This window comes from Eschscholzia californica, unplaced genomic scaffold (genome assembly GCF_041429995.1).
Source record: "Eschscholzia californica isolate CP2 unplaced genomic scaffold, dmEscCali1.0.p SCAF_6, whole genome shotgun sequence".
Classification (NCBI taxonomy): domain Eukaryota; kingdom Viridiplantae; phylum Streptophyta; class Magnoliopsida; order Ranunculales; family Papaveraceae; genus Eschscholzia; species Eschscholzia californica.
The window spans coordinates 20,653,376-20,679,627 of NW_028238483.1; the positions used below are offsets into that span (position 1 = coordinate 20,653,376).

Genomic DNA, 26,252 nt, shown 5'->3' on the forward strand with positions numbered 1-26,252 from the left:
ATAACATCCTGGTAAGTGGTAAACCTTTTCTATTCTGTAAACTAGAGTGATATTGCATGCATCTTCATTGTTATAGATTTTTCTTGAGTTAATTCCTATATGGCCCCCTACTTTGTGACCAGCTTCCTTTATGGCCCCATTTTTTTCGTAAATTCAAATATGACCCCTATTTTCAGGTAAATGTCATTACTATCCTTCTTAATTCTAAATTTAAAACATTAAAAAAATTTATTTCCACCTCACCCCTTTCTCTCTCCACCTCATCTCTCCCTACACCTCACCCCTCTCTCTCTCTCCAATTCACCTCTCTCTCTCTCTCTCCAACTCACCTCTCTCTCTCTCCAACTCACCCCTTTCTTCTCCGGTAAGGTGGTCGGCCACCTTCAAACCTAAAAAAAAAAAAAAAATTCTCTCTCCTCTCTCTCTCTAAATTTTTTTATTTTTTTAAAAATCTCTCCACTCTCTCTCTCTCTAAAACTCCGGCGAAGGGGGTTTTCCTTCGCCGGAGGATCTGTTCACGTGAACAGATATACTGTTCAATAACATTAAAAACCTTCTAAAGAAATAGCTAATAAATGGATGATAACAATGAAGGTTCAAGAAAAACAAGTCGTCCTCCTAAACCTACAATTTCTGTACCACCTCGTTCAAGTCTAGAGAGTTTATTTACAGGAAATGGAGTTGGAATAAGTCCTGGTCCCATGACTTTAGTTTCAAACTTTTTCTCCCAAAATGATGATGTTAATGATTCTTTCTCTTTCTCCCAGCTTCTTGAAGGTCGTACCAGCAAGATGGGTTTACCAATGGAAGATGATTTATCAAAAGAAAGAGCATCAGGAGGTTGGGGAAATTTCAAGCAGAATCGGCCATTTAATTTAGTCATTACAAAATCACCTGTTTTTACTGTTCCTCCTGGGTTGAGTCCTACCACTTTACTTGATTCTCCTGCTTCATTCTCCTTCGCTAGTCAAGTAAGTTAATTTGAAACTCTTTTTGATTCTTGATTATGTTTTTCTATTGATTTTAACTTTAAAAACCTTTTTACCAAAAAGGGAAACAAAAGTTTGAATCTGGGTCATATAGTTTTAGAGAGAGATAGAGTGGAGAGATTTAAAAAAAAAAATATTTAGAGAGAGAGAGGAGAGAGATTTTTTTTTTTTAGGTTTGAAATTTTCCGGCCGGCCACCTTGCCGGAGAAGAAAGGGGTGAGTTAGAGAGAGAGGTGAGTTGGAGAGAGAGAGAGAGGTGAATTGGAAAGAGAGAGAGAGAGGGGTGAGGTGTAGGGAGAGATGAGGTGGAGAGAGAGGGGTGAGGTGGAAATAAATTTTTTTTAATGTTTTAAATTTAGAATTAAGAAGGGTAGTAATGACATTTACCTGAAAATAGGGGGTCATATTTGAATTTACGAAAAAAAGGGGACCGTAAAGGAAGCTGGTCACAAAGTAGGGGGCCATATAGGAATTAACTCATTTTTCTTGAATAACTAATTAACTTTATTATTTTCTTGTATTCAGTCAAAAGCTTATGTTGCTTAATGAGCCAAATATGGACATTCTCTCTCTAATGAATGAGACCCATTGTTCTTTGTTGTTAAGAATAACGGGCGGGACTGTACTGAACTTCCTCTAGGTTATATGGCTGATGCTGTAATTCTACCATAGAATGGAGTTTCAACAATCTTATATATTAAACAGGACAATCGGTTATGTGAGGTACAAATAAAGTTTGTCGTTCATTTTTGTTGGGAGTTTGATAGAGATAACTGACGACCGATATAAATTCCTGTCCCTGTAACTCGAATCAAAACAAAAGAGTATTAATGTCAATAAATAATAAAAAAGAAAATTGAATATAACTATTTCCTTTATTTGCTCACGATTAGTTTTCTTTTTCTCCGATTACTCTCTAAGTTATTTTATTTCTAAATTAATTTCACTACTTTTTAATTTTAAATCTCCATTGGTTTTGACTTCCTTCAATACATAAAGAAATAAATAAATTATAAATTTACATTCGCTTTCTAACATCTCAAAACCACCACCTCTCTCTCTCTCTCTCTCTCGGATTTTCAGATTTGGGAAGAATGAACTTGCACTTTCTTTTAAGGGGTGAATTTATGTTTTTGATTTACTGCATTCCTTCACGTTGGATCTAGATTAATCAAACTAATTTTGTCAATTATGTTTGTAAGTGACATGTTTGTTTTAATTCCTCTTTCTAATTGCAGGTAAATGTTTCCTCGGATTTTTTTAGTTATTCTGTTATCTCTGATTTAGTTTTCCTCTATTTCTTTTCTTTAATTTACTTGGTACTAATCTTCCGTGTTTGTGCAGGATTTAAAGTTTTCTCTTCTTTTTGCAGGTAAATGTTTTTGCTGATTTGTTAATTGCAGGTAAATATTTCCTGTGATTTTTTGAGTTATTCTGTTATCTCTGATTTAGTTTCCCTCTATATTTTTCTTTTAATTTACTGGGTACTAATCTTCCGTGTTTGTGCAGGATTTAAAGTTTTCTCTTCTTTTTTTTCAAGGAGAGAAAAAAACAGGAGAATTTGATAGTTCTTTATTTTTGTAGAGCTCTTCGATATTCACTTCCGTTAATAAAGAAGAATTTAATAGTTCTTTATTTTTGTGGACCTTTTCGATATTCAATTCCGTCAGATTGGCATCCTGGATTTTGTAATCACGACTAAAATTGAATTTGAAAAACCAAATACACTATCACTTTCAGAACATGCCCGCAACTAGTACAAGGCGAATTCAGGCCTTGAAGAAACTCTCACTTGAGAACAAAGACTTCCCTGTACTAACGGGCCACCCTACCATGCCCGGGCGCTGCTACTTGGATTAACCAACCACGAGTGTAAAGTCAATTAACGATGAGCGTAGCGTCTCCATTCTGCTGGGGCACCTGTGCTATTCTGTTTTCCGCCTCTGCATGCTCTTTTCGCTTCAAAGTAAATTTATCAGAGCATTGTGTGTGTGCTTCCCCTCATCTATAAAGGAAAATCACTTCGAGACAACATTGAAGCCTTAACGGACCCGTACTAAACGGTAACATGGAAATCTCTTTTTGAAAGGTCAGAAAGATCACAACAAATATTTTATAGTGAAATATCGTCTTAATCTTCCTATCCTTGTCATACGAGTCACTTCACTTCAGCCACCTTCTCCGCTTACTGATGAAAAACGTGAGTTGCAATCTGAGCTAACCCGACCCTGCCCTTACTTTAAAGATCATCGTAGGCCTCAAATCTTACACCGTAGCGCGCCATAGAGCTGCGAACCAATTCAGTCGGATATTTCAGAACTTCCTTAAATGTCTCCCGATTTTCTCCCATTATTCTCTCATGTAAGGTTATTTTTCTTCCTAATTTAACTAACTAGTTTCTAAATTATATATCCCACAGTTATTTTCTCTTGGCAACTCATTTACTTGTTTTCGATTTCTCTTTCTCTCTTCTTCTAAACAACAGTGAAGACAAAGGTTTTTCTATTGGTAAGTTAATTTGATTCGTACATTTTATTTTATATGTTTACTCCTCTCTTCCTTTCTTTCGTTCGATACTTTCTTCTTATATTTCATCAGTTTCTTATATAATTCTTGTATCATTTGTTATATAGAAATAACTCATCTGTTTTATTTTTCTTTTTATAGGCAATGTGAAAAGAAAAAACATCAACAAAAGAAATTATAACCACTTAACTCAAATTTTATAATTTTATACTCTTATCTTTTTTATGTAAATTTTAAATTGAATTTGATTAACCCCTCCTATCTCTACATTTCTAAATGTTAGGTTTAATTCATTTCTCTTTTTTTTTGTATTTCTTATGGTTGGATTCTCAATCTCTTGCTACTATTTCTTAGTTATATTTATTCATTTTTTAAGAGAGATGATAATCTAATGATCCAGATTACTATATATTTTAGGTTTGATGCAATGCATTATTCGTTTTGTATATCTTTTTTTGTAGACAAAGAACGATAATCTAGGTTTGATTAAAGTTGTATATTTTTTAGAGAGAAATGTCAGATGAGAATTTAACTAACTATATTATTGTATCTGAGTTTCTTCTTTGTATCTCAGATGGGAATTTTACTGTTATTTATATGCTAATTATGACATTTTGGGATTATGTGATTATATTTAAATCTTTTAGATCCAACCATTGAGTTAAAATTAGCAAACTACTATATATACCCGACTACCGAATTTTCTAATCATCCTTGCAAAGTTAATCCAACATTCTCTTCCTAAAATTTAATGAGTTTTCTTTGTTTTGAAGAGAAATCATGAGATTGTTTCCATATTGAATATAAAAAAAAACATTTTCTTGAAGAGGTATTTTCTTTCTTCAACCAGGTGTCAACCGCATCCTACGGGCGCAGTAGATCCCTTTCTCAAGACCGTAGTAGCTGCTACTTTGGTTTTCTCAAGTCCATCTCCTGCCTTCTTCCCGTACTGACATACAAGATTGACAAATTGTATAAGTGGAACTATTGAAGTTCATACTTGTCAACAACAGAAACTAGATTAAAACTAATTATATGACACCCACTTGTTCTAACTTCGAAACAATAAAGTTTACCTCAATAATGAGCTCCAAATCCATAAAATTCTGAATTAGGAACATCATTAAGAGCTTTCTGGTTTACCACATTTTCCTCCACCACAATTTCTTCATCATCAGAATTCAGAGTAAACTGAGTTTGATTCTTACCAAATGATGCAATTCAGATATAATTTGAATAATCTCAGGGAAATCCAAACTTCTGACCAGAAAATGAGTAAACCCCTCTCAACAAAAAAAAAAAAGAGTAAACCCCGACAATCAAAATCATAAAAAACAAGATGACAGTTGAATAAAAGAGTAGCAATTTCAGGTTTTAGGTTTCCCATGGAGGGTGAAGAACTACTGTAAATCTTCTGGTGTTTATAATGGAGGTTATTGATTTTAATGGGGAGTGGTTGATACGAAGAAGAGGAGATGAAGAGTTGACGTGAAGGGAGAGAGGAAAACGTATAATTTGAAAGTTGAAAATTTTTAATTGATTTCACAAGTTATAATAATGAGTCTCAGGATTCCAAATACTTGTGGTTGCGTTGAACAAAAAAAAAATACTTGTGGTTGCGAAGATACCTACTGGCAGAGGCATTTTTAGCAAGAAAACCCAGCTCACTAACGTCTGACGGAAAAATGACAGAAAAATAAAATAGGAGGCCAATCATCTTTAAGGGATCATTTTGGTGAGTCGGTCATCTTTAGGGGGGCCAAAATAGAATCAACCCTTAATATACCCTCCCAAGTCCCAAGAATTCAATCCTATTAGTTCCTATTAGGTATAATCTGATAAGTGTTGAGAAAAGCATTATAAAGCAGCCAAACAGACATGAGGAGCAACCAATCATTCACCCATGTTGTCGTATGACCAGATAGGTTCAATCCAATTGCAAGTAAGTTGCTCATTTGTGTTGTAAAAATTATCAGCCGAATATTGACTCCCAACAGAATGATACTTGCCCGTATCAAGAGAATAATATATAATCTGTCCGTTGTGGAATCTAGAGAAGTAGACTTTGTTCTCCATACGACTATCTCGAGCCAATGCTGAGATACATGAGGTATTGCTGACGAACAACATATGCTTTCCCAGACTTTCCACTTTAACCCATTCCTTATCGGACAAATCCAGTCTATAAATCCCTAGATTCTGTCCGAGATTCCCCATAAATAGTGCCAAGAGATTTTCTTCACACTTCACCAAGTAACACTGACTGAATGAATCACAAGGTCTTCCTGGTTTGGCAAGAATTGTCCAATCAACAGAGAAACCCTTAGCACTGAAAACTCCTAAAGTTCATTTCACGTCTAGGCAATAGAAAGCACTGCAATAAAAAACGGGACTGCTAAGACTTGGCATGAAATTTATGTCTTCTTCCTCGCCAAGCTTCAAACAATAACTAGGAAAGTGATGACATAACCAATTTCTTCGTTTATGTCTTCGTTTATTATAGCAGATCTTAACTGACATATCATACGGGTCAGTGATGGCAAAAACTTCACAATTTGAAGAAGTCGGTAAGGATGAGAACGACATGGTAGATAATTCACTAACCGCCACAGGACAGTCGGGAAATTCTATCTTCTTCCTTGTGAATGGATTGTAGAAAAATAATGTTACCAACCCTTTAGACATTAATAGCCAACCACCCTTTGAAGCGCGAATTGTAGCACCTAATAGCATTTCAGAGAGGCTCATGAAATACTCATCATTATTATGCATTGGATCCACAAAAGTGTACACGGCATCATCTTTTCTGTTGTAAGTCAGCCATGGAGAAAAAGATTTTGGCTCCATATTAAACTGAAAAGAAGATCTCCACTTCATTGCTGGAATTGTCGACCGATTTGATTTGCAGATGGAACGAAAATGTATATAATCAATTGGATGGAGATAACTAGCTAGCAATATCAAGATGTCCTTGGAAAGAATACCTAAAGTTATTGCTTCTCCTATTTCACCTATGCTTGCATCTCCCTCTTGATCCTTGCAATCTTGTATGCTGATCTTTCTTTCTGGGGCTAATACAATAAATTGTTCCTCTTTTGTTTTATCTAGCATAACTTTCCTTCTCGTTCGTCTTGAGTCAGTGCCCCTACAAATTAAAAGCACACAAGGCGACATTAAAGTATTACTCACGCACGCGTGCACGCGCGCGCGCGCACACACACACACACACGCATATATAGTATGTTTTGGTCTTCTAAATTACCTGAGAGCTGTAGGAGTGGCGAACCAATCTGCAGGAGAGAGGGTGGATTGACTCAGAGATGGCAAAGAAATCGTAATAGTATTATATTCTAGGTCGAATTTGTACAAGTTCTTATCGTTCGGCATTGTGAAATACAAATAACCTCTAGTAAGACCCAAATCCTCTGCTGAATACTTCACGGCTGTTCTAATACGTTCGTCGTCAAGAAAGAAAACATGATCGCCCAAACTTCTGATCTCCTCCCAAACCATAGAAGACATATCCATCTTATAGACATGAATTTCGAAAACTTTATCATGAACATATCCAGGATAAGAACATCTAATAACCTTATAAATTTCATCACCCACTTTTACATAATAAGATTTATTCAAACTGCACATTCCTCCTACTGATGAATACTGGTCTAATTTTATCTTGAATGTTCTCACAGTTATGGTTTCATCAAAGATTTCAATCTCCATATGATAATCTTTGTTCCACAAGATATACAAGTTGTTGTCATTGATGCAAATTAGGGTTTCAATGGAACACTTAGGTAGAGATAACTTCTGTCTCTTCCATCTACTGTCTCTAGGTCGGCAAAATAAAAGCAAGTAACTATCAGTCTTAGTAGTACTACTAAAGAGGAAGAAAACCATGGGTGTAGAAGATCCATTATGACCTAATTGAGGAGAAGATGATGAAACAGAGAGATATAGATTATATTGGTGAGATGATTTACTAGTAATCCAATTTAACAAGGAAGGTAACTTAATTACCTCTGAAGTTATTGAATTCCATAGAATACAATCCCCAAATTTGAAATCTTTAACACCATTAGGTTTAACTCTGGATTCATCATGAATCTTAACAAACCATCCCCCTCCTCCTCCTAGATTAAAGTTAGTAAAAGATATGTTGTCAGAGGAGAATCCAACATCATCTTTCAAAACCTTATTGTGACAAAAAACCAGCCTAGAATAATGTTGAGGTTCCATGGGATGGGAGGATGAGCACTACTGGTATTTCTGTTTGAGTGGATTTCTTATAAAATATAGGACACTAAACTGGTTTAGAAATTTTTTAGGTTTCCTGATTCATTGTTTAGTCTATCTTTATTAAAAAAAAAATTGGGTTCCTAAGCCAAGTTTAAGTGTGATCCTAATGGCGGGCCTAAAGCACCTTACCTAAAATGCCCAAGCCCGAATTGGAGTACCGTTTGATACCCGAGTCTAGGGGTGGGAACCTGGCGGGTATGGGCGCCCACGGGTATACTAGCTTCGGGCTCGGGCGGGTCGGGTAGATTAGGTGTTTGGCTATTAGGGTAGTCGGGCGGGCGAGTACTTTTCAAAATTCTCTTACCCACAGCCCGCCCACACCCGCTAATACAGTCGGGGCATCCGGGTTCGGGTGAATCGGGTGTCGGGTTAAAAGCTAGCTTGATTAAAGCTTCCTACCTGCTGCTGTGATACAACACCATATTCTCAGCCCAAACCTGTGTTATAGAAGTGATACACACTTCACTCTCAATCTTGGATCCGAGCAACATAGTTTGATTAAAGAAATAACTTCCTACCACTTTATAAAGCTTTGAACCAAACTCTCACTTGTAAAGGGACCATGTGGGACTATGTGAAATCAAGTTACCTTGAGTTGGAAATCTTCTATGGAGATTTGAAGATAGTCCCAAATTGGGAACAGAAGGAAATCTTCCACGGAGATAGACTTGTAAAGTCAACCCCAACTCTTGAAGCCTAGTTTCATTAGTGCTCATATCAAATAAGACATAATTAACACTAACTTTTGCGTGCGCCCAATGGGCAATATGACTCGGGCTCGAGTGTGAGTGGGGGTGCGGGTAAGGCCTTCCACCCGTGCCCGCCCATTATTTTTCATCGGGCCCGGCGGGTTATGCCCGTTTCGGGCATGAGCGTCCATGGGTTGTTTCGGACACGGGTGCCCGTAGTGGGTAGTGGGTAGCGGGCAGCCGGGTAAAAATCCCACCATTAGATCCATTCCATGTAAAGAAAGAAAGAGAAAGTACCCATATTCACAACCGAACCGCCATTAATGGGGTTTTGCCGATGATGATTTTTATCGAAAATTTCCCTCTGGATTTTCTCTTTTCATCATCTAGGTTTACTTATATCATCATCATCTCGAAACCCTTTCGATACTCCTAAGTCATCTCTGATGGAGGATTACCACTTATATGATAGGCGCCCAATTCCTAAGTCTAAAGCTCCTCCTCCTCCCGTCAAATGGTTCAAGGAATGGTGAGTGCCTGCCTACTAAAAGTAACACAAACTCTCTTTCTTCTTCATAATTATGCTTTGAAATTTTTAGGGTTTCCCCCTCAGTCAATACTCTGTATATGATTATTCAATTTTACTATTCCCAAAACCCTAATTTCTATTCTTTCTAGTTGTAAACACCAAATTCATAAGTTTATACACTCCTTTTTTTTTCCTCTATTAGATGGAATCAGTGAAGGTCTATATCACCATAGTCATTAGTGTCAGTTGAGAAAAGTTCTTACTGTTCAACAATTTGAATTTATTTTTAGGGTTTTAATTTGGATGTTGTGTTAGAGTTTGAAGTTGATTCAGCTTCTCTCTTTTTTCTTAAGCTTCTCTTGAGTCTTCATTATCCTCTTAAACCAACTATGTAATGATTTTATTTAATGATGACCAAGTTTCATACTCTTATTTTTATCAGTTGGAGTAGAAAGAATTTTTAATTTTAATGTTATTTAATCCACCAGATAGGAGAGGAAAGCTTTACTTATGTTGCTATGCACCCAAAACCCTAATACTAGGAGAAGGGTTCTCTGCTTATAGATCATTACAAGTGTTATTGAAATTACTCAAGGTGGGAAAATTATTTCGCGCCACGATCTTTTGTCGTGCATTTAATCGATAATTGAGCTTTGTCTTGGTGATATGTTTGAAATAAAAGCAGTTTCAGATATATACTCATGTGCCTTTTCTTTTACTTTCTAAATCCTCTTAAATCATGTCATTTCATTTTTTCAGATTAGAGATGCCCATCTTTTATTATGAATGTCGTTCTGATTTTCTTCATTAGTTTTAGAGAACCAATTTGGGAACAAGGAATTTTAAAGTTAGCAACAATACTTTCTTGCACCTAATTTTTAACTCTATATTTTATGTTTTGGAAATTGTAGTATATTTCTCTCCAATGACCTAATTTTGTTTCCAGGGTACCACAAGATGTCGTGTCAACTGGCGGGAAGTGTTCTCTTTTGAAATGGGTGACAGGTATGTCATAGGTGTTGCTTATTTAATTATATGGGAGAAAGTATTTTCTTGAAGGTAAATATAATGATCGGGAAAATATCATCGTGACATTGAGATAAAATTCCTAACCTTGTTTAGCAGTTGTTCTTGGAGGCAGAAAAGTTTAATTGTCGGAGCGTGTTACTGTTCATAGTAGCAAGGCATCATACTGCTAACACATGCCAACACGGGAAGAAAAATTGTTTTCCAATTAGGGTAAACCTTGTCACAGCATTATAGTGAATTGACATATCATCACGAGTTAACCACTAAAATTCTAGCTTGCCTTCAGAGGTTGAGCTTATTGTTGTTTGAGTACTCTTTCCTTTGATCATCTATTTTGGTGGTCCATGAATTCGTTAAATGAATTAGTTATGATAAAAACTATACCCTTCATTTGCCTCTTAGTAACTTGTAAGCACAACTTAGTTCGGGAACCATCTCTACTGAAATCACTAGGGTCGGGGAATTTGTATGTTGCCAGATCTCTTCCTAATCTTGTTGTGTCATGCAAATATGTGAATTTCTCTAATGCCTTTTTTTTTTCTTTTCTTAAGAGGATATGTTAAAGGCTTTGAAAGACAAACAGAATGTGCCAGAGCGTGACGAAACAGAGCCAGAACCAACTACAGAAGTTCTGTTCCTCTGTAGCTATGATGGGTGTGGTAAAACTTTCATTGATGCTGGGGCCTTGAGGAAGCACGCTCACATCCACGGAGAGAGACAGTATGTTTGTCATTACGAGGGTTGCGACAAGGTACCGTTTCCAATTTTTGCATTATTAGCCAGTAGTTTAACATTATTCTAGTAGAAACATGCAACACGAAGGTCGTACAACTCTGGGTACACAAGCTGATTTCTGAGGAGATCCTTGGATTTCTGAACCAAGTGACTCACTGAGTTTGGGGCGATCCGTCCCAAACGATTCATCTTGTTCCCTTCTTCAATATACTATATCACTTCATTTCCTCATCTTCCTTCACAAAGGATCGTGATCATCGCTCCAAAACATGGAGAAGCTTGAGACTTTGGTCTCTTTGTCTCCACTCTTTCAGGCTAGAGAATGAATTCAAGCATTATCAACTGCTCCATGTGTTTCTATTGCAGAGATTTTTGGATAGTTCTAAGCTGAAAAGGCACTTTCTTATTCACACAGGAGAGAAGAGTTTTTTCTGTACTCATGAAGGTTGTGGCAAGGTGACCATTCTTTATCTCTTAGATCGTATCCATTTGTATTATATACCTAAAAGTGTGTTTCTTATTTGAGCCCCTCTCGTATGTCACAACTCAAACTAATACGATGGCCCTGTAATGATGTGAACCATATAACAACTTACAAAATTGCCGAAAACCTGTGCAACAAATAATGATTTTAGGAGTTGATGTATCGAAGGAAATAGATTGAAGATGCATACAAGTAGATATAAAGGTTTGATCATTATTTGAATGGTAATACTCATTTAGGGAGTCTATTCAAGTCCTTGAACAGGCTAAGAATTTGGGAACCCCTCTTATTTCTTCGAGTTAGATGTTTAGTGCTTTTTTCATCTGTTCTTTTCAAACGTTGTATTGGCGATAAAACCTGTGACAATAGTGTACTTAATAATCCTAAATAATACCTACACCAAAGAGATGATTCTTTGACTGGTTCTGATAATTTTGGCAATGACGAAAATGATGATATGTAACTTAAGAGGAAACAAATTGCAAGAATCGAATAAATTTTGTTCGTTTTACTTAAGTCGAGAAAACTTATTTGAAGGAGACTCTTAGTTTATGATGGAACAAGCTAGTAATGCCATTATATGCTGTAAAAACATAAGACATAAATGGATAATTGAGAGTTCTAGTAGTAGTCGACAGCGTTTCATTGGTAATATCCTATTTGGCTTCTTCCTTTGCTAATTGGATAATTGAGAGTTCTAGTAGTAGTCGACAGCGTTTCATTGGTAATATCCTATTTGGCTTCTTCCTTTGCTAATTTGGTGCTCTCTGGTCAGGCTTTCTCTCTCGATTTCAACTTAAGGGCTCATATGCGGACTCATTCGCAAGAAAACTATCATGTTTGTCCATACAAGGATTGCGGAAAGAGATATGCTCATGAATACAAGCTGAAAAGCCACATCAAATCTCACCATGAAAAGGTTGGTTGCTCTCTAGATCTTACTCTTTTGTGTCCTCCGGTCTCAGTCATCAGTGAGGATGTAAATTTGTTGACGAAATAAAACCCAGGGATTCGTATATTATTATTAACATAAAATATTGCTAACAGAACCATGCGTTTGATACCGTGAAGCAACAAACCCCAACTTTGCAGAAAACGCCAGTTGCAGCAAAACCTCTTCCAGTAGTTTATGGATCAGCTTCCTCCGGTCGTCCTTACTCATGCCCTTATGAAGGATGTGATAAATCCTACATTCATGAATATAAGCTGAACCTTCATTTGAGAAGAGAGCATCCTGGTCATAACCCAGAGGACAATAATGGCAGAAATGCTTCTGAGGCTCACAACGATATGGACTATGGCAGTGATAGAGACGCTTATGCCAGAAGAAATGGCAATGGCAATTCCAAACGTCTTAAGACCATGTCAATCACAAAAACTCAACCTGCGAAAGTTCCTCAAAGTAAAATCCGACAACCAAATATGAAGCCTATGAATTTAAATGTAACAAGAAAACAGTGGCCGATCAGAGATATGCACGAAGAAGAAGATAGTGAGGAAACTGAAGAAGATCGTGATGATGTTGAGGAAGGTGGATGGAGATACGCTGAAAACAATAACGATGAAGATGACGATGATGAAGAGACAGAGTACGAGGACTAAGTTTGGTCTTATTCATGGAACAGAATTGTAAATCCACACATGTTCTTTAGTATTTTTTTTTCCGGTAGAAAATCAATCATGTTTACTTGTTAGTCTTTTTGTGTTTTTTACATCTTTTATTTGATCTGCTGATAAAACTAGTCATCTTTTGAAGCATAAGATAAAAAAAGGATTTGGTACATATAACATGTTTCAGATAGTCTGTATTTCTTCAAATTTCTTATTTGATTTGGTTTTTCATCTGAAAAAGAAATTATACTACAAATCTGTAAATTATTGATTTCAGGATACTGAAATGGGGAGACCTAGAATGGGTAAATAGTTGGGAACTTGGGATGAAGTGGAGGTGAGTAGGTTCCCACCACAAATTGCTTAGTAGGAACAATAGTGTTTCCTATATGGCCCCCTACTTTGTGACCAGCTTCAAATATAGCCCCCAAATTTCTGTAAATTCAAATATGGCTCCCTATTTTCTCACAAATGCCATAACTACCCCTCCTATTAATGTATTTTCAAAATAAAAAACCTAAAGTCCACCTCACTTCCCTCTCCCCACTCATCTCTCTCCACGTTACCTCTCTCTCTAACTCACCTCTCTCTCTCTCTCTCCAAGTCACCACTCTCTTCTCCAATGAAGGTCGCCGGTCGGAAAATTTTCCGGTCGGCGACCTTCAAACTTAAAAAAAAAAAAAATTCACTCATCTCTCTCTCTCTAAAAATTCCGGCGAAGGGGGTTTCCCTTCGCCGGAATCTAGTCTGTTCTTCAACAGACCAGAATGGGTTTGTTGAAGAACATACCAGATTCCGGCGAAGGGAAACTCCCTTCACCGAAATTTTTAGAGAGAGAGATGGGTGAAAAAAAAAAAATTTAAGTTTGAAGGTCGCCGGCCGGAAAAGCCGGCAACCTTCATCGGAGAAGAGAGTGCTGACTTGGAGAGAGAGAGAGGTGAGTTGGAGAGAGAGGTGACGTGGAGAGAGATGAGTGGTGGAGAGAGAAGTGAGGTAGAATTTAGGTTTTTGTTTTTAATTTTATTTTGAAAATATATTAATGGGAAGGGTAGTTATGACATTTTCATGAAAATAGGGGGCCATATTTGAATTTACAGAAATTTGGGAGCCATAAAAGAAGCTGGTCTCAAAGTAGGGGCCATATAGGAATTAACTCTAGTGTTTTTTATGGACTTGTGGTAATTAAAAAAAAATGTGCACTTGATGGATATGAAAGAAAAGTCTTTGAGATATTTTTTAGGGATATTTCTCTAATGGGCCCCAACTTTGTGACTAGTTTCCCGCCTGGCCCCCTAAATTAGCAAAAATACTCATATGGCCCCCTTTTTCAGTTATCTTTAACTTTCCGTTACTCTCTCTCCTCCATCTCATTTTCTCTCTCTGCCACATCATTTGACCACGCCACCTCATCTTCACCGGCAGGTCGCCGGCCGGCAACCTTCAAATTTTTTTTATTAGATTCTCTCATCTCTCTCTCTAAACTCCGGCGAAGGGAAACCCCCTTCGCCGGAGATTAGAGAGAGAGAGAGGAGAAATTCTAAAAAAAAAAATTTTTTTTTTTGTTTTAGAGAGAGAAAAAAAAAGTTTGAAAGTTGCCGGTCAGAAATTTGGCCGGCCGGCGACCTGCCGGTGAAAATGATGATGTGGCGTGGTCAAATGATGTGGCAGAGAGAGAAAATGAGATGGAGGAGAGAGAGTAACGGAAAAGTAAAGATAACTGAAAAAGTGGGCCATATGGGTATTTTTGCTAATTTAGGGGGTCAGGCGGGAAGCTGGTACACAATGATTCAACCGGTCAACCTGGGTAGCTTGATCTCTCTCTAGTTGAAGCTCTACAAGTTAACTTGGTCTCTGCTAAAAAAAAAAAAAAAAGTAACTTTTTTTTTTTTTTTGTTGAGAATAAAAAAAAAAAAAAAAAAAAAAAAGTTACTTAGTTTTGAGTAACATGGATTGGAAAACAAAATTTTATCTTTATTTCATTATTATTCAGTACGAAAAAAGACTATTATTTTAATCAATATAATTAACACGGTATTAGAATAAAAAATTAACACTTCAAAATAAAGATATTTTCATCCCTGATTTCAAAATACTTATTTAAAAAGGATTAAAAGTATTTGAATGAGATATCAGTATGTTGTGAAAATAATGTGCTATATGGATAACATATATGGATAACATTTCGTATTTTTTAATGAAGTAGTAGGGCAGTTCAACAAAAAAAAAAAAAAAGTAGTAGGGCGTTAGCTTTAGAAAAGTATCCTATCTTCAATTGCTAACAAATAAACTCCAAGTACACCAACAAAAAATTTATGACATTGTATCTCAATTTTGTTCGTGTTCCTCTTAGCTTTTAAACTTACCTAACAAAAACTACAAAAAGCAAAACTTTAATTTAGGAGGAGATAGGTAGGAAGTAGAGCTCATGTATCAAATAGTAATACTAGTAAACTAATTTAATTAAAATTTTGAATATGTCACTCATAAAGGAATAGTAGGACCCATTATATAGATAGAGAGAGAGAGAGAGAGAGAGAGAGAGGGAAAGGGACTAGAAATCCAGTCATATAGAAGAAGAACAAAACCCAGAATTGAATGGAATGAAACAAAGTAGTTGTGTTCACTACTCTGATATCACCATCCTCATTACCAACTACCAACCACCCCCAACAATTTTCCTTTTCCCCGTTTTGTGTCCTTTTTTTAAAAAATTTTGTTTTTCGAAATGACCTAAATAACAAGATTTTCTTCAAATTGTTTGTGCAAATACGAAGAGTGTAATGCCATAAGAGATTACAGGTCAAAGACTATCCCAGGTGTATACGAAATACACAGTCTCAATTACTGAATCAACTACTTTTCTCTCTCTTGATGAACTTTTTCAGTCTCAATGCACGGATGATCCTATTTAGGTCATGGTACATCCAACACGTATATATCAAAACAAATTTAGATCCAAAATCTAACTCAATATTTCAGTTAACTCGAAATAAATTTCAAAACATTTGTTTTTATCCGACATGTGTGTCTCACTTGTCTTAATGGCTGACGCGAATGGCTTTTTATTGGATATAAAAATTAAAATTAAACAATTAAGAGTCAATTGTTCAGATAACCTAGAAGTCGATATTGTGCTTCTGATCCCAAGAAGAATGGCTCAATGTTGAAAGTATTAAGAGTTAGACACAGACTATTCAACTTGTGACAATAAAAACACAGACACCACTTACATTTGTTTACATCATACTTAAATTTAGTTTTTTTTTTTGTTGAAGTACATACTTAAATTTAGTTGACAATTAAAAAAAACCCTAGACATTATGTTCTTGCCGCCTTATGTTATTGATGGGGGTGACTCTAATTTATCCATGACCAATATTGCAGACTTGCAGTTACTAGCAATACCCTTGTTGAATAAGTGAAGCTAGTTTATTCTTGGCCATGATCATAAATATTGACTTTCTACATCAAAAATGACTTCATTCCCCCATGACATGACTTTGAACTATTCAATAAAATCTTTTAGGAGTTAATGAATTCTGGTGAAATTAGGTGTGCATGATTAGGTATAGTGAGATTGCTCAATTGAATTCTACCAAATTTCACCCAAACTTCATCAAATCAACTAAATGAAGTGAGTCAGTTTTTCCTACCAAAATTGGGCAGAGAAAAGAAGGCCTACTACTAGTGTGTCGGTTGCAAATTTAAAACGGATCAATTAATAGGGCAAACCATAAACCAATAACATCTCTTACCCAAGTGGGTCATCTCTTGCTATCTTTAGTCTAATGCTAAAGTGTCTCGTCAATAGTTATCCGATCCGAGTTGGTATTTGGAGAAAATTATCTAAAATTTAAGATATCCAAATTGGTATGTGAATGTAGTTATTCACATATTCTTATAGTACTCCGATACGGATATAATGTTTGATTTGATAACAGATGTTCAAATACTATTTTTCCGAGTAAATGTATTTTGTTTTTAGTTATACTTCTTTTTCTAAAGACATTATGGGTAAAAAATCTATTTGAAAGCCTTACATAAAGGTTCACTTCGGACGTAGACATAGTTAGTTGATTTGTTCATAATTTTGTAGATAATTATAAATTCAGTCAATTATTATTTAAAAAAAAAAACATAACTAAAGTGGGTCTTTTTACGAACATTTATACACTTGTCACACAACAATATCATCAAATCTCGTATTTTATCATAGCTATGAAGTGCATATTTAAAAATCTTCTTTATGAGTATTCGTAATGTATTATGAAAGCATTATGACAATTTCTTATTTTGTTCTTCAACTTCGAATGCAAAACGATTTTCTTTCGAAACTACTTTTTCCTATATTTGTTTCTCGTTCATAATACGTTATGAACAAACACAATACAATTGACTTGTTCATGATAAATCGAGCTTCATGATAATCGAAATGATAAAAATTGATTTGTCAAAGAAAGATGATGAAAACGCACCTTTGGAAAATACGCACTTTTAAAAAAGGGAAAATATCTATGCCTCTGCTAGGAAAAGGCAGAGGGCAAAATGTCCTTTCATGATTTTTAGACCTTCGACATATTTTGGGTGTGCCTGTATCATACGCTCATTTCTGTATGTGAAGTAGATTATAGTTCCATGCTAGAAGAGGAAAAGGAGCATTATAAGACTTGTTAATATTTTTAGGGTTATTTCTCAAATAGCCCCCAACTTTGTGACCAGCTTCCTGCCTAACCCCTTACTTTGCCAGAGATACTCAGATGGTCCCCTTTTTGAGTTTCCGTTATAACTCCCTTAACCAGTCATCATTTCTCTCTCCTCCATCTCATCACCTCTCTCTGCCACCTCATCTTCTCGCTACTTCATCGTCTTCACCGGCGAAGGTAGTCGACCGACCAATTTTCCGGTCGACGACCTTCAAACATTAAAAAAAAAATCTTTTTTTCCCTCTCTCCTCACTCTCTCTCTCTAAAAAAAAAATATTTTTCTCTTTCTCTCTAGATCTGGTTCATGTTGAACCAGATCTAGGTCTGTTAGCACCAGATCTAGGTCTGAAATAGACCTTCTTGAAGATCTAACAGACCTAGATCTGGTTCATGTTGAACCGGATCTAGAGAGAGAGTGAGGAGATAGGGATTTTTTTTTAATGTGTGGCGAGAAGATGAAGTGGCAGAGAAAGGTGATGAGATGGAAGATAGAGAAATGATGACTGGTTAACGGAGTTATAACGGAAACTCAAAAATGGGGCTATGAAAATAACCCATACTTTTATGGGTTAAAATACTTTCCACCTTTTCTAAAATTAGGCCAAAAAGAAATTAATTGTAACAAAATCTTCGAACATTGAAACCCACCTCATCTCTTCTTCTCTCCTCCACTTTATCTCTCTCTCTCGACCTCAGCATCTTCTACGACAAAGGTCACCAAAGGGCAACTTTTTGAGCGACCTTACAACTTAAGAAATTTATTTCATCCTTTTTTCTGTTTTCTTCTTCTTCCTCCCGTCTTTTTCTTTTGTTTTGTTTTCCTTTCTTCTCTTTCTTCTCCCTCTCTATATACTTTGTCCAGCGAAGAAGAAGAAACAAAAAAGAAAAGGTGGCCAGAAAAAGTGGTCGGTGGGTCGTCTTCTTCAGAAAAGACGGTTTGGTGGAGAGATGAAGTGGAGGGGAGAAGTGATGAAATGGAAGAGAGAAGGAGAAATGAGGTGGATTTAAATGTTTGAAATTTTTTTAGAATTAATTTTATTTTAACCCTTAAAGGTATTATCAAAAAAAGAATTAAAAAAGTTGTCCTTTGAGACCTAATCCGACTGCCGAATCTTATGAGGGTCGAAATGACTTGTTTGTCACAAATTAGAGATAAATACGAATTAAACCTATTTTATATGGGGTGTAAAAAATAGTTTGTAAATGAAGTGTATATTACCAAATGATAATCTTGAGAACATTGATTATACTAACCCTACTCAACACATTCATAATTTTGGTTTGCCATTGACATATCGTGAAGGTGGGTGATCTGGAGAAATAAAAAACTTATCCGGAATGCAAAAATTTTCTCAAAAATTAGTAACTTTAGTTGACTCGTTGTTTTTCCATTGTTAGAGAGAAACCATTTTAAGTGAAGTGTTTTTTTTCTTCTTTTTTTCCTCTCCTTCTCTCTCTTTCCTCTCCTTTCTCTTACTATCTAGCTGTTTTCAACGAAAAAATCGTCGGAAAACGGCACTGGTTTGGAGTTTTTCCTTGACTGGTCCGGGAAAACCCCAAACCAGTGCCTAGTTGGGGATATTCCAAACCACTAGCCGAATCTGATTTGGCTTTCCGGCGAAGGAGACCCCGGGTTAAATAGAGAGAGATGAGGAAGAAGAAGAAGACTTGTTTCCTTTTCAAATTTTACACCTCAAAAAATTCGTCAAAATTCATATCTTCTCTTTAAAATTTTCTACCCAGAATTTTTTTTCCCAAATCGCCCACCGTAAAGTAGTATATTAGTTTTTAACAAAAGAAAATAAAAGTACTAGATTAATTGACTTATCTAACTTTATTTCAGGTAAAAATGGTACTATTGTGTTTTTACCAAAAATAATAATAAAAAAAATAAAACAATATTTTGAACCCTCAAAAAGCATTTTGGCTTTGTCACATAGATTTGGCAAATTGGACCTTAAAACTTGTTGATTAAATTATTCAAAATTAAAGATTTTCTACTAATTCAAACAAATAATTGGTAAAACAATATCTTGTTATAAACAACCCACTTTCTTTTAATATTTTATTTATTTCAACAATAATGTCTTGCAACGTTTTTCTTCCTCCTCTTCAAGATCTCCTCTAATAAATATAAAAGAAATAGGCCAGCGCTTTGGGGAAAGCTAAATAGTTTCCGGGGTGTGAAATTTTAAAGGGAATATGTAGAATTTTAAAGATTTTCGGGGAAAATAAATTTTAAGGAGAAATTAAAAAAAACACTCCACCTCACCTCAATCTATCTCCACCTCACCTCACTCTATCTCCACCTCACCTCACCTCTTTGTCTTCTCCGATTTGGTCGCCGGCCAAGAAAGAGAGAGAGAGAGAGAGTGAGGTGAGGTGGAGAGAGAGTGAGGTGAGGTGTAGAAGTATTTTGCTTTCCCCCTAAATAAAATTGTCAAACAAAATTGATCAATTTTTGACCAAGTCTTCACACCCCGGAAACTATTTAGCTTTCCCCAAAGCGCTGGCCAAGAAACATAGATACAACCACACAAGAAAAGGAAGTCAAAGCGAAAAAAATCTAGAATTAAATTTCTTAACAAAAAAGTGAATGAAATTTCGATCAAGCAAATTAGACACCACATTAACCAATTTTTGGTAGAAAATCACAAAAATTGGTACTGACCTAAATTGGCTAAAATTCCTACCAATTTGAAGGAAATAGGAAATAATTTTCCGAATTTGGGTGGAATTTAGATTCTAAACAATCTCCCTATATTTTCCTTTTTTTTTGTATAAGAACTTCATTTCTAGAAGATCTACTTATGTACACTGTTCCAGGAAAGCCAATCAAGCCCCTCATGATTTAGCTGTTGCGGCTTTAGCCCCTCCTAGTAAAAGGATTTGGCGTTTTAGTCTAGTCTTTTCTCTTTTTAGTCCCTCCGTTTTAACAGAGTCTGGATATTTTCTATTGGTATTTCACTTTAGTCCTCTGAATAACTTGTTGTGACGGACATAGTGTTTGATTTATGAGTCACCCGTTTAAAAAAAAAAGATCTACTTTTGTACATGTATTTTTAGTAGTGGCGGTCGGTTGTAGCCACATAAGTGATATGAAACCCGTAAAAAATGCGAATTGAACCCCACGAAGAATAGGGGAAGCTCGCTTGTTTGGGTTATGAAGTGTAGACGTTATTAGTTTCTATTTTTGATGTGATATGGTAAAATTAAAACTCTCTTATTTTTTGTATCGTAATAAACCATGTCAACGGCAACCCACAAATATTTTTTACCACAAGTAACCCTAATCTTCCAAACTTAGATATATACTTAATGTACTTATCACATAGCAAATCTTTTCACTTAATTCCTCAATAACCCACCAAACAACAATAATCAATAAAGGGTGATTAAAAGGGAATATTTTAGTATTTACTATAAATTTTTATTTTATTTTTTTGTTGCAATAGTATTTACTATAATAAGTATAAGAAATAAAAATAACCTAAAGAAGAAAATTAGGAAATAAAAACCTAACCCTAATAAAAGAATAAGAAAAACATATTTGATTAGAGAGAGAGAGAGAGAGAGAGGTTGATGTTATAAGTTTTAGGTTTATATGTGTATCATGTGTCTTTGCTGGATTGATCCATTTATGTAGGGAACCCATGTTTGGTTTCACATGCAATTTCTCACTCTCTCTCACTAACTACTTTCATGTCTTTTTTCTTTAAATCAAATTCGGTTACCTACCAACACCCTCACATGCCCTATCTCTCTCTCTCTCTCTACTTTAGAAAAGCTAATAAATCCCATAACCATCTAATCAAATAATGTTATATCCTTTCTTCTTCTTATCATCTTTAATCCTTTGCCTTCATCTTCAATCTCTATCCAACCTTCTAACTAAAAAGAAAAGAAAATTAGTTACATAACTTAACTCAAGAGGTTTACCATCCTCAATTAGACCCTACCAACATGTACCCATCACATATAGATAGATATAAAGGATTTCATATTTCAACCCAACATTTTGCTAATTCAACCTTCTCCTTCATGTCATGACAATATAAAATCTTCTCCTTAATTTATAAATCCTCATGCTCTTTAATATTTAATGAAATCTTTATGCTCAATTCACATAAATAAATTATTAATATTATATCCTTATATTAATATAAGAAAATTTTGATATATTAAAACCCCAATTCCAAATGTTTTTGTTAATTTTTCTTCTACTTTATTGTAAAAGAAATTCAATTTCAAGGGATATACTAATAATCAAGAAAATAGAGGGAAATTTAGGAGTAATTAAGAAGAAGATTAACTTTAATAATTCAAAAATGAAAATATAATATATGTAGTCTTTTGTGCTTTTTTCTTTTTACACAAGAAATAGATCACTTAAAAGGATTACATATTGTGGATGACCTAAAATTAATTAAGACTAATTCAAACTATAATATCTATGAAGATCATTAGAGATCATCATAGAAGGTGATACTATTTTATTACAATTACAAACTTGATTACTTTGAAACCCTAAATTATAACATAAACAAACAGATTGAGGAGTAGTGATAATTGTTGATTTAAGGTCTGTACCAAACACTTGACAAGTAGAAGAAGACAACTGCTTTGATTCTGCTGTATTAGTACTGCTTGATGAAATTGGTACTGGTTCAGGAAGACTAATTGATAACTCTAGATTAAGATTAATATTGAGATCAAGAACATTCTTTTCTTCTTCTGATTGATGATGATGATGATTGTGCTTTTGATGATGATGATCTTCTTCCTCAACTGTTATACCAGTACTGTTACTATTGGAGATAGCTTCTTTGATTGTTTGGATATTTAGATGATGGGTTTGATCAAAAATGGTTGTTGTTGATTCAATTTTGATATCTGGGTAAGACCCATTAATGATTTCTGGGTAAGAACCATTAATGATTTCTGGGTAAGAAGAATCATTACTACTACTGTTACTACCACCACTATTCTTGTTCTTAATTATCTTATCATTGTTGTTGTTGTTGATGGGTCTATGAGTTTGGGGATCAAGTCCTCTACTTAAGAGTTTTCTCTTGATATGCGTGTTCCAGTAGTTCTTGATTTCGTTATCAGTTCTTCCAGGTAATCTTCCAGCAATCAAAGACCATCTACAAAATTTTCATAAACATTCATGAGATTAGATGTGTGAATAATACTATTTTTTTTTCTTAGAGAAAAATAAAAGGGGACTTACTTGTTTCCTAACAAACTATGGAGTTTAACAATGAGTTCATCTTCTTCTTCAGTAAAATTTCCTCTTTTAAGATCAGGACGAAGGTAATTGATCCATCTGAGTCTACAACTCTTACCACAACGAAGTAAACCTAAAAAAAGGAAAAACACAGATTTATTTATAAAAAAAAAAAAGTGAAAAAAAATTTAAAAATTAAGAAGAACCCATGAAAGGAAAATGGATTTAAAGAGAAGGGTAGGTAATAGAATTGAATATTACCAGCAGATTTAGGTAAAGATCTCCAACAACCTTCACCATGAATCTTGATGTAGTTGATGAGTCTTTGATCTTCTTCTTTGGTCCATGCACCTTTGTTGGTATGAGCTTTTTCACAACAAGGGGAACGCCCCATAATGTTTTTCTTACTTGGTTTGCTTGTGCAAGAGACAAGAGAGAGAGAGAGAGAATGATTTTAGAGAGAGAAAGAAACAGAGGGGGGACTAGAGAGATATATAGGAAGGGTGGGTGATTTTAGAGAGAGAGAGAAAGAAGGGAAGCAAAGAGGGAGAAGAAGTGGAAGAGAAAGACTCGATCTTTATGGAAGGAAGAGGGGAGGGAGTATTTTGACCGGGTTGGTAGAGAAAGACGAGTGGTTTAAAAAGAAGATAGCTGGATTTGGTAGGTAGGTGTGAGTCAGTGTGTACGTCTAACTTTTACATGATTTCTCTCTCTCTCTCTTCTTCTGTTTTGGAAGGTTTATTTCTCTCTCTCTCCTTCTTTAAAAGGTAGTTATGGTGGTGGGATCCATCTAGACATCTAATATCACCCCCCTCAAGATCTTTCTTCCATATTCTTGAGTCCATCCATCTTTATAAGTCATATGCATTAGTAGTGTAGGTGGCGTCCCAGTACAGACAGTTCTATCAAACACGTTACCGTAACAATTTTTACTTATTCAGAATATGATAGATCTCAATTGATATATTTTTAACTTTACGAATAATATGTTACTGGTATTTCTTTTAATTCTTATGATTACTAATATAGACAATGAGAATGGGATGTTTAAGAGTTTCTAAAAAAAATGACAGAAACAAAGTTTTGAAAGCGTCTAATTATATTTAAAATTCAGAATTTGGTGTAGATCTGAAATTTTTAGATAAGAATTTAATTATCGGTAATCGGTTGACATATACCTAAATGGTATACTAATTGTAGATAACAAATTGGGCCAAGTAATCTAAAAATACGATTGCTTAAGGCCATAAATGTGGGGTGGGTAAGTGGGTTGCCTCTTTTGTCATGTATATCTTCTTATCGATTAACATCAAACAATATCCAAATTAAGAAAAAATTCTGAAAGACAATATACAAATGTGTATTTAATATTTACAATATTTAATATTTACAAAATCATAACAACATACTGTTAGTATACTAAGTAAAATAATTGTTCACGCGTATAAATTATATTTCTGAAATAATATCACGTGCAAAAAGGCATGTATCCAACTGGTAGACATACACTAAACACGTACTTTTGGGGTATCCAATTTTATTGTTCAATCTCTATTGGTACCAAAGATAACCTAACATCTTTTAGAGTCCAAAGTACAATAACATTATCGCTTAAGACCGATCACTATGAACCCCATAGTCAATATTTGAGGCTCGGCGTGGATTTTTTCCTTCTCAAATTTAGGTCAATCTCGATTTTAGTTTCTTACTAAATATTAACTTAATAAGGTGGGGATGTTAATGGTTATATTGCTTTTATTTGAAATTCAAAATCAATCGGTTTATAATTTATAAAGAAATAGTATACAATAAAATAAATAAGGAAGGACATAAGAGCACCAAACCCTCAACTTCCCTCCCACTCTAAATTGTTTTCTCGATTGATGCACCGACAATTTTGTCTTCCCTTTGCTTTTATTATGCTCTTTTCCCATTCCCACTTATCCCTTTATAACTCTTACTATTATATCTAGGTTTGACATTTTAATGTGTTATAGGTGACACAAAAACTATTAAATCTAAATTGTTAATGCACCAAAGACTACATTTATCTTTGAAGTTACTAGTTAGGTCCGAACCAACATTTTTTGTATAATCATCTGAGAAAAGGGTTCTCAAGTATTGTCACCGTAGACGCCTTTAAAATTGACTTTTCAAAAAAAAAAATCAATTAGCTAGACAGTAAATCCAATTACCAAATAAAATGAGACAAATCTTCAACTTTCTACAAGGGAATAAGTAAGAATAAACCTAAAAAAGCTAAAAGTTTAAATTGAAGTTTGGCCCGAATTGATCATGTGATCAATTATTAGTAACAGAGACATCTTATACCATCTTACCTAGACAAAATTTTTTAAGGATGGGTACTCTCTTAGGGGACACGGGATGCTCGCGCAGCATCTCTCTGTGTGCGAAAAAATTGTTTTCAATATACAATTTGAAGACGTGATTTTCCCCGTCTCTTCCTCGGTAAAGATATTACAGTTGTAGTAGAAATTTAGTTACATCATATTTTTTGCGAGTGTTAACATACAATATTAATCATAAGTTCCGTCAATCTATAAAAACAAACTTAGAATATGGAGAAAATATATGTGAATCACAAAAGTCAACAAATATCTCTGAATGAGTTACTCAAATTGATCGATTGATATTCTTATTTCACTTGCTCCAAGTAAATTGAGCATTTAAAAGTGTTAACAAATCTATCTTACAACCCAAAATAACCCAAATTATTGTTAGATATTCTCTCATTATGTTCATACAAAAGAGGAAAGAAGACAAATTCATAGTAATTCTTATGAATTCATTTCTTTTTTTCATTAATAGAAATAGATAAAAGAAAATTTAAAAATAAATGTGATAATTAGAGGACAAGAAACTATATGCATACTCAAAAGTGGAAGAAGACTAAATTTCTTCCCCCATTAAATAGATTCAGGTTTTGAGTAGTTGTATAACTGTACCTGTCTAACTCTCTCTACCTACCCTTAACACACACCTATAATGTTGGTACCTAATAATTCACCTTCTTCATTAAATGATCAAACTGTGTGTTTTTCTTTGTACATGAGTTGTATTGTCTTCTAGTAAGTGGATAGAGATTTCCTAGAGGCAGAGTAGAAGCCAGAGGGCTATTATTTTTTGGATTAATTCCAATTTAGCCCCCATTTTTGACCAACTGGAAGATTTGGCCCTTATATAAATATCTTTCGGGTCCTTAAACTTGATTGTCAATAATTTATTTCTTTTTTACCCTTCATTTCAAAAGACTTCCTTTGTTGTTTCGATTTCTTAGTTGGCGAACATATTTGTCTGAAGTGTCCCAGCGAAATTTTCATGTTGAAGGTCAACGAAAATTTTAAACTACTTGTTTGGGTTAGAAATGCATCAATGACAAGCGAGGCCACTAAATGGATATCGTC

The 26,252-nt window shown here is 34.9% G+C and overlaps 3 protein-coding genes across 4 annotated transcripts; 1 reads left to right on the forward strand and 2 right to left on the reverse strand.

Moving 5' to 3' along the window:
* Positions 1–5,029: 5,029 nt before the first annotated feature.
* LOC147532348 (uncharacterized) lies at positions 5,030–9,231 on the reverse strand. 2 transcript variants are annotated; one of them, XM_086647936.1, is made up of 3 exons: positions 8,748–9,231; positions 6,778–7,991; positions 5,030–6,660 (listed from the first exon to the last, which is right to left on the reverse strand). In XM_086647936.1, exons 2-3 carry the CDS (start codon positions 7,755–7,757, stop codon positions 5,862–5,864), a joined length of 1,779 nt encoding a protein of 592 aa, XP_086504062.1. In that variant the 5' UTR covers positions 7,758–7,991; positions 8,748–9,231; the 3' UTR covers positions 5,030–5,861. The 2 variants fall into 2 exon arrangements, with proteins under 2 accessions (XP_086504062.1, XP_086504063.1); XM_086647937.1 differs by lacking the exon at positions 8,748–9,231 and having other exon boundaries at positions 6,778–7,441; positions 7,539–7,876.
* LOC147532349 (zinc finger transcription factor YY1-like) lies at positions 8,756–13,066 on the forward strand. The gene is made up of 6 exons (XM_086647938.1): positions 8,756–9,035; positions 9,982–10,040; positions 10,616–10,815; positions 11,166–11,255; positions 12,059–12,202; positions 12,331–13,066. Exons 1-6 carry the CDS (start codon positions 8,953–8,955, stop codon positions 12,883–12,885), a joined length of 1,131 nt encoding a protein of 376 aa, XP_086504064.1. The 5' UTR covers positions 8,756–8,952; the 3' UTR covers positions 12,886–13,066.
* Positions 13,067–21,893: 8,827 nt separating this feature from the next.
* LOC147532350 (uncharacterized) lies at positions 21,894–23,642 on the reverse strand. The gene is made up of 3 exons (XM_086649236.1): positions 23,089–23,642; positions 22,831–22,960; positions 21,894–22,744 (listed from the first exon to the last, which is right to left on the reverse strand). The coding sequence occupies exons 1-3, from the start codon at positions 23,219–23,221 to the stop codon at positions 22,030–22,032; spliced, it is 978 nt and encodes a 325-aa protein (XP_086505362.1). The 5' UTR covers positions 23,222–23,642; the 3' UTR covers positions 21,894–22,029.
* Between the last annotated feature and the right edge of the window lie 2,610 nt (positions 23,643–26,252).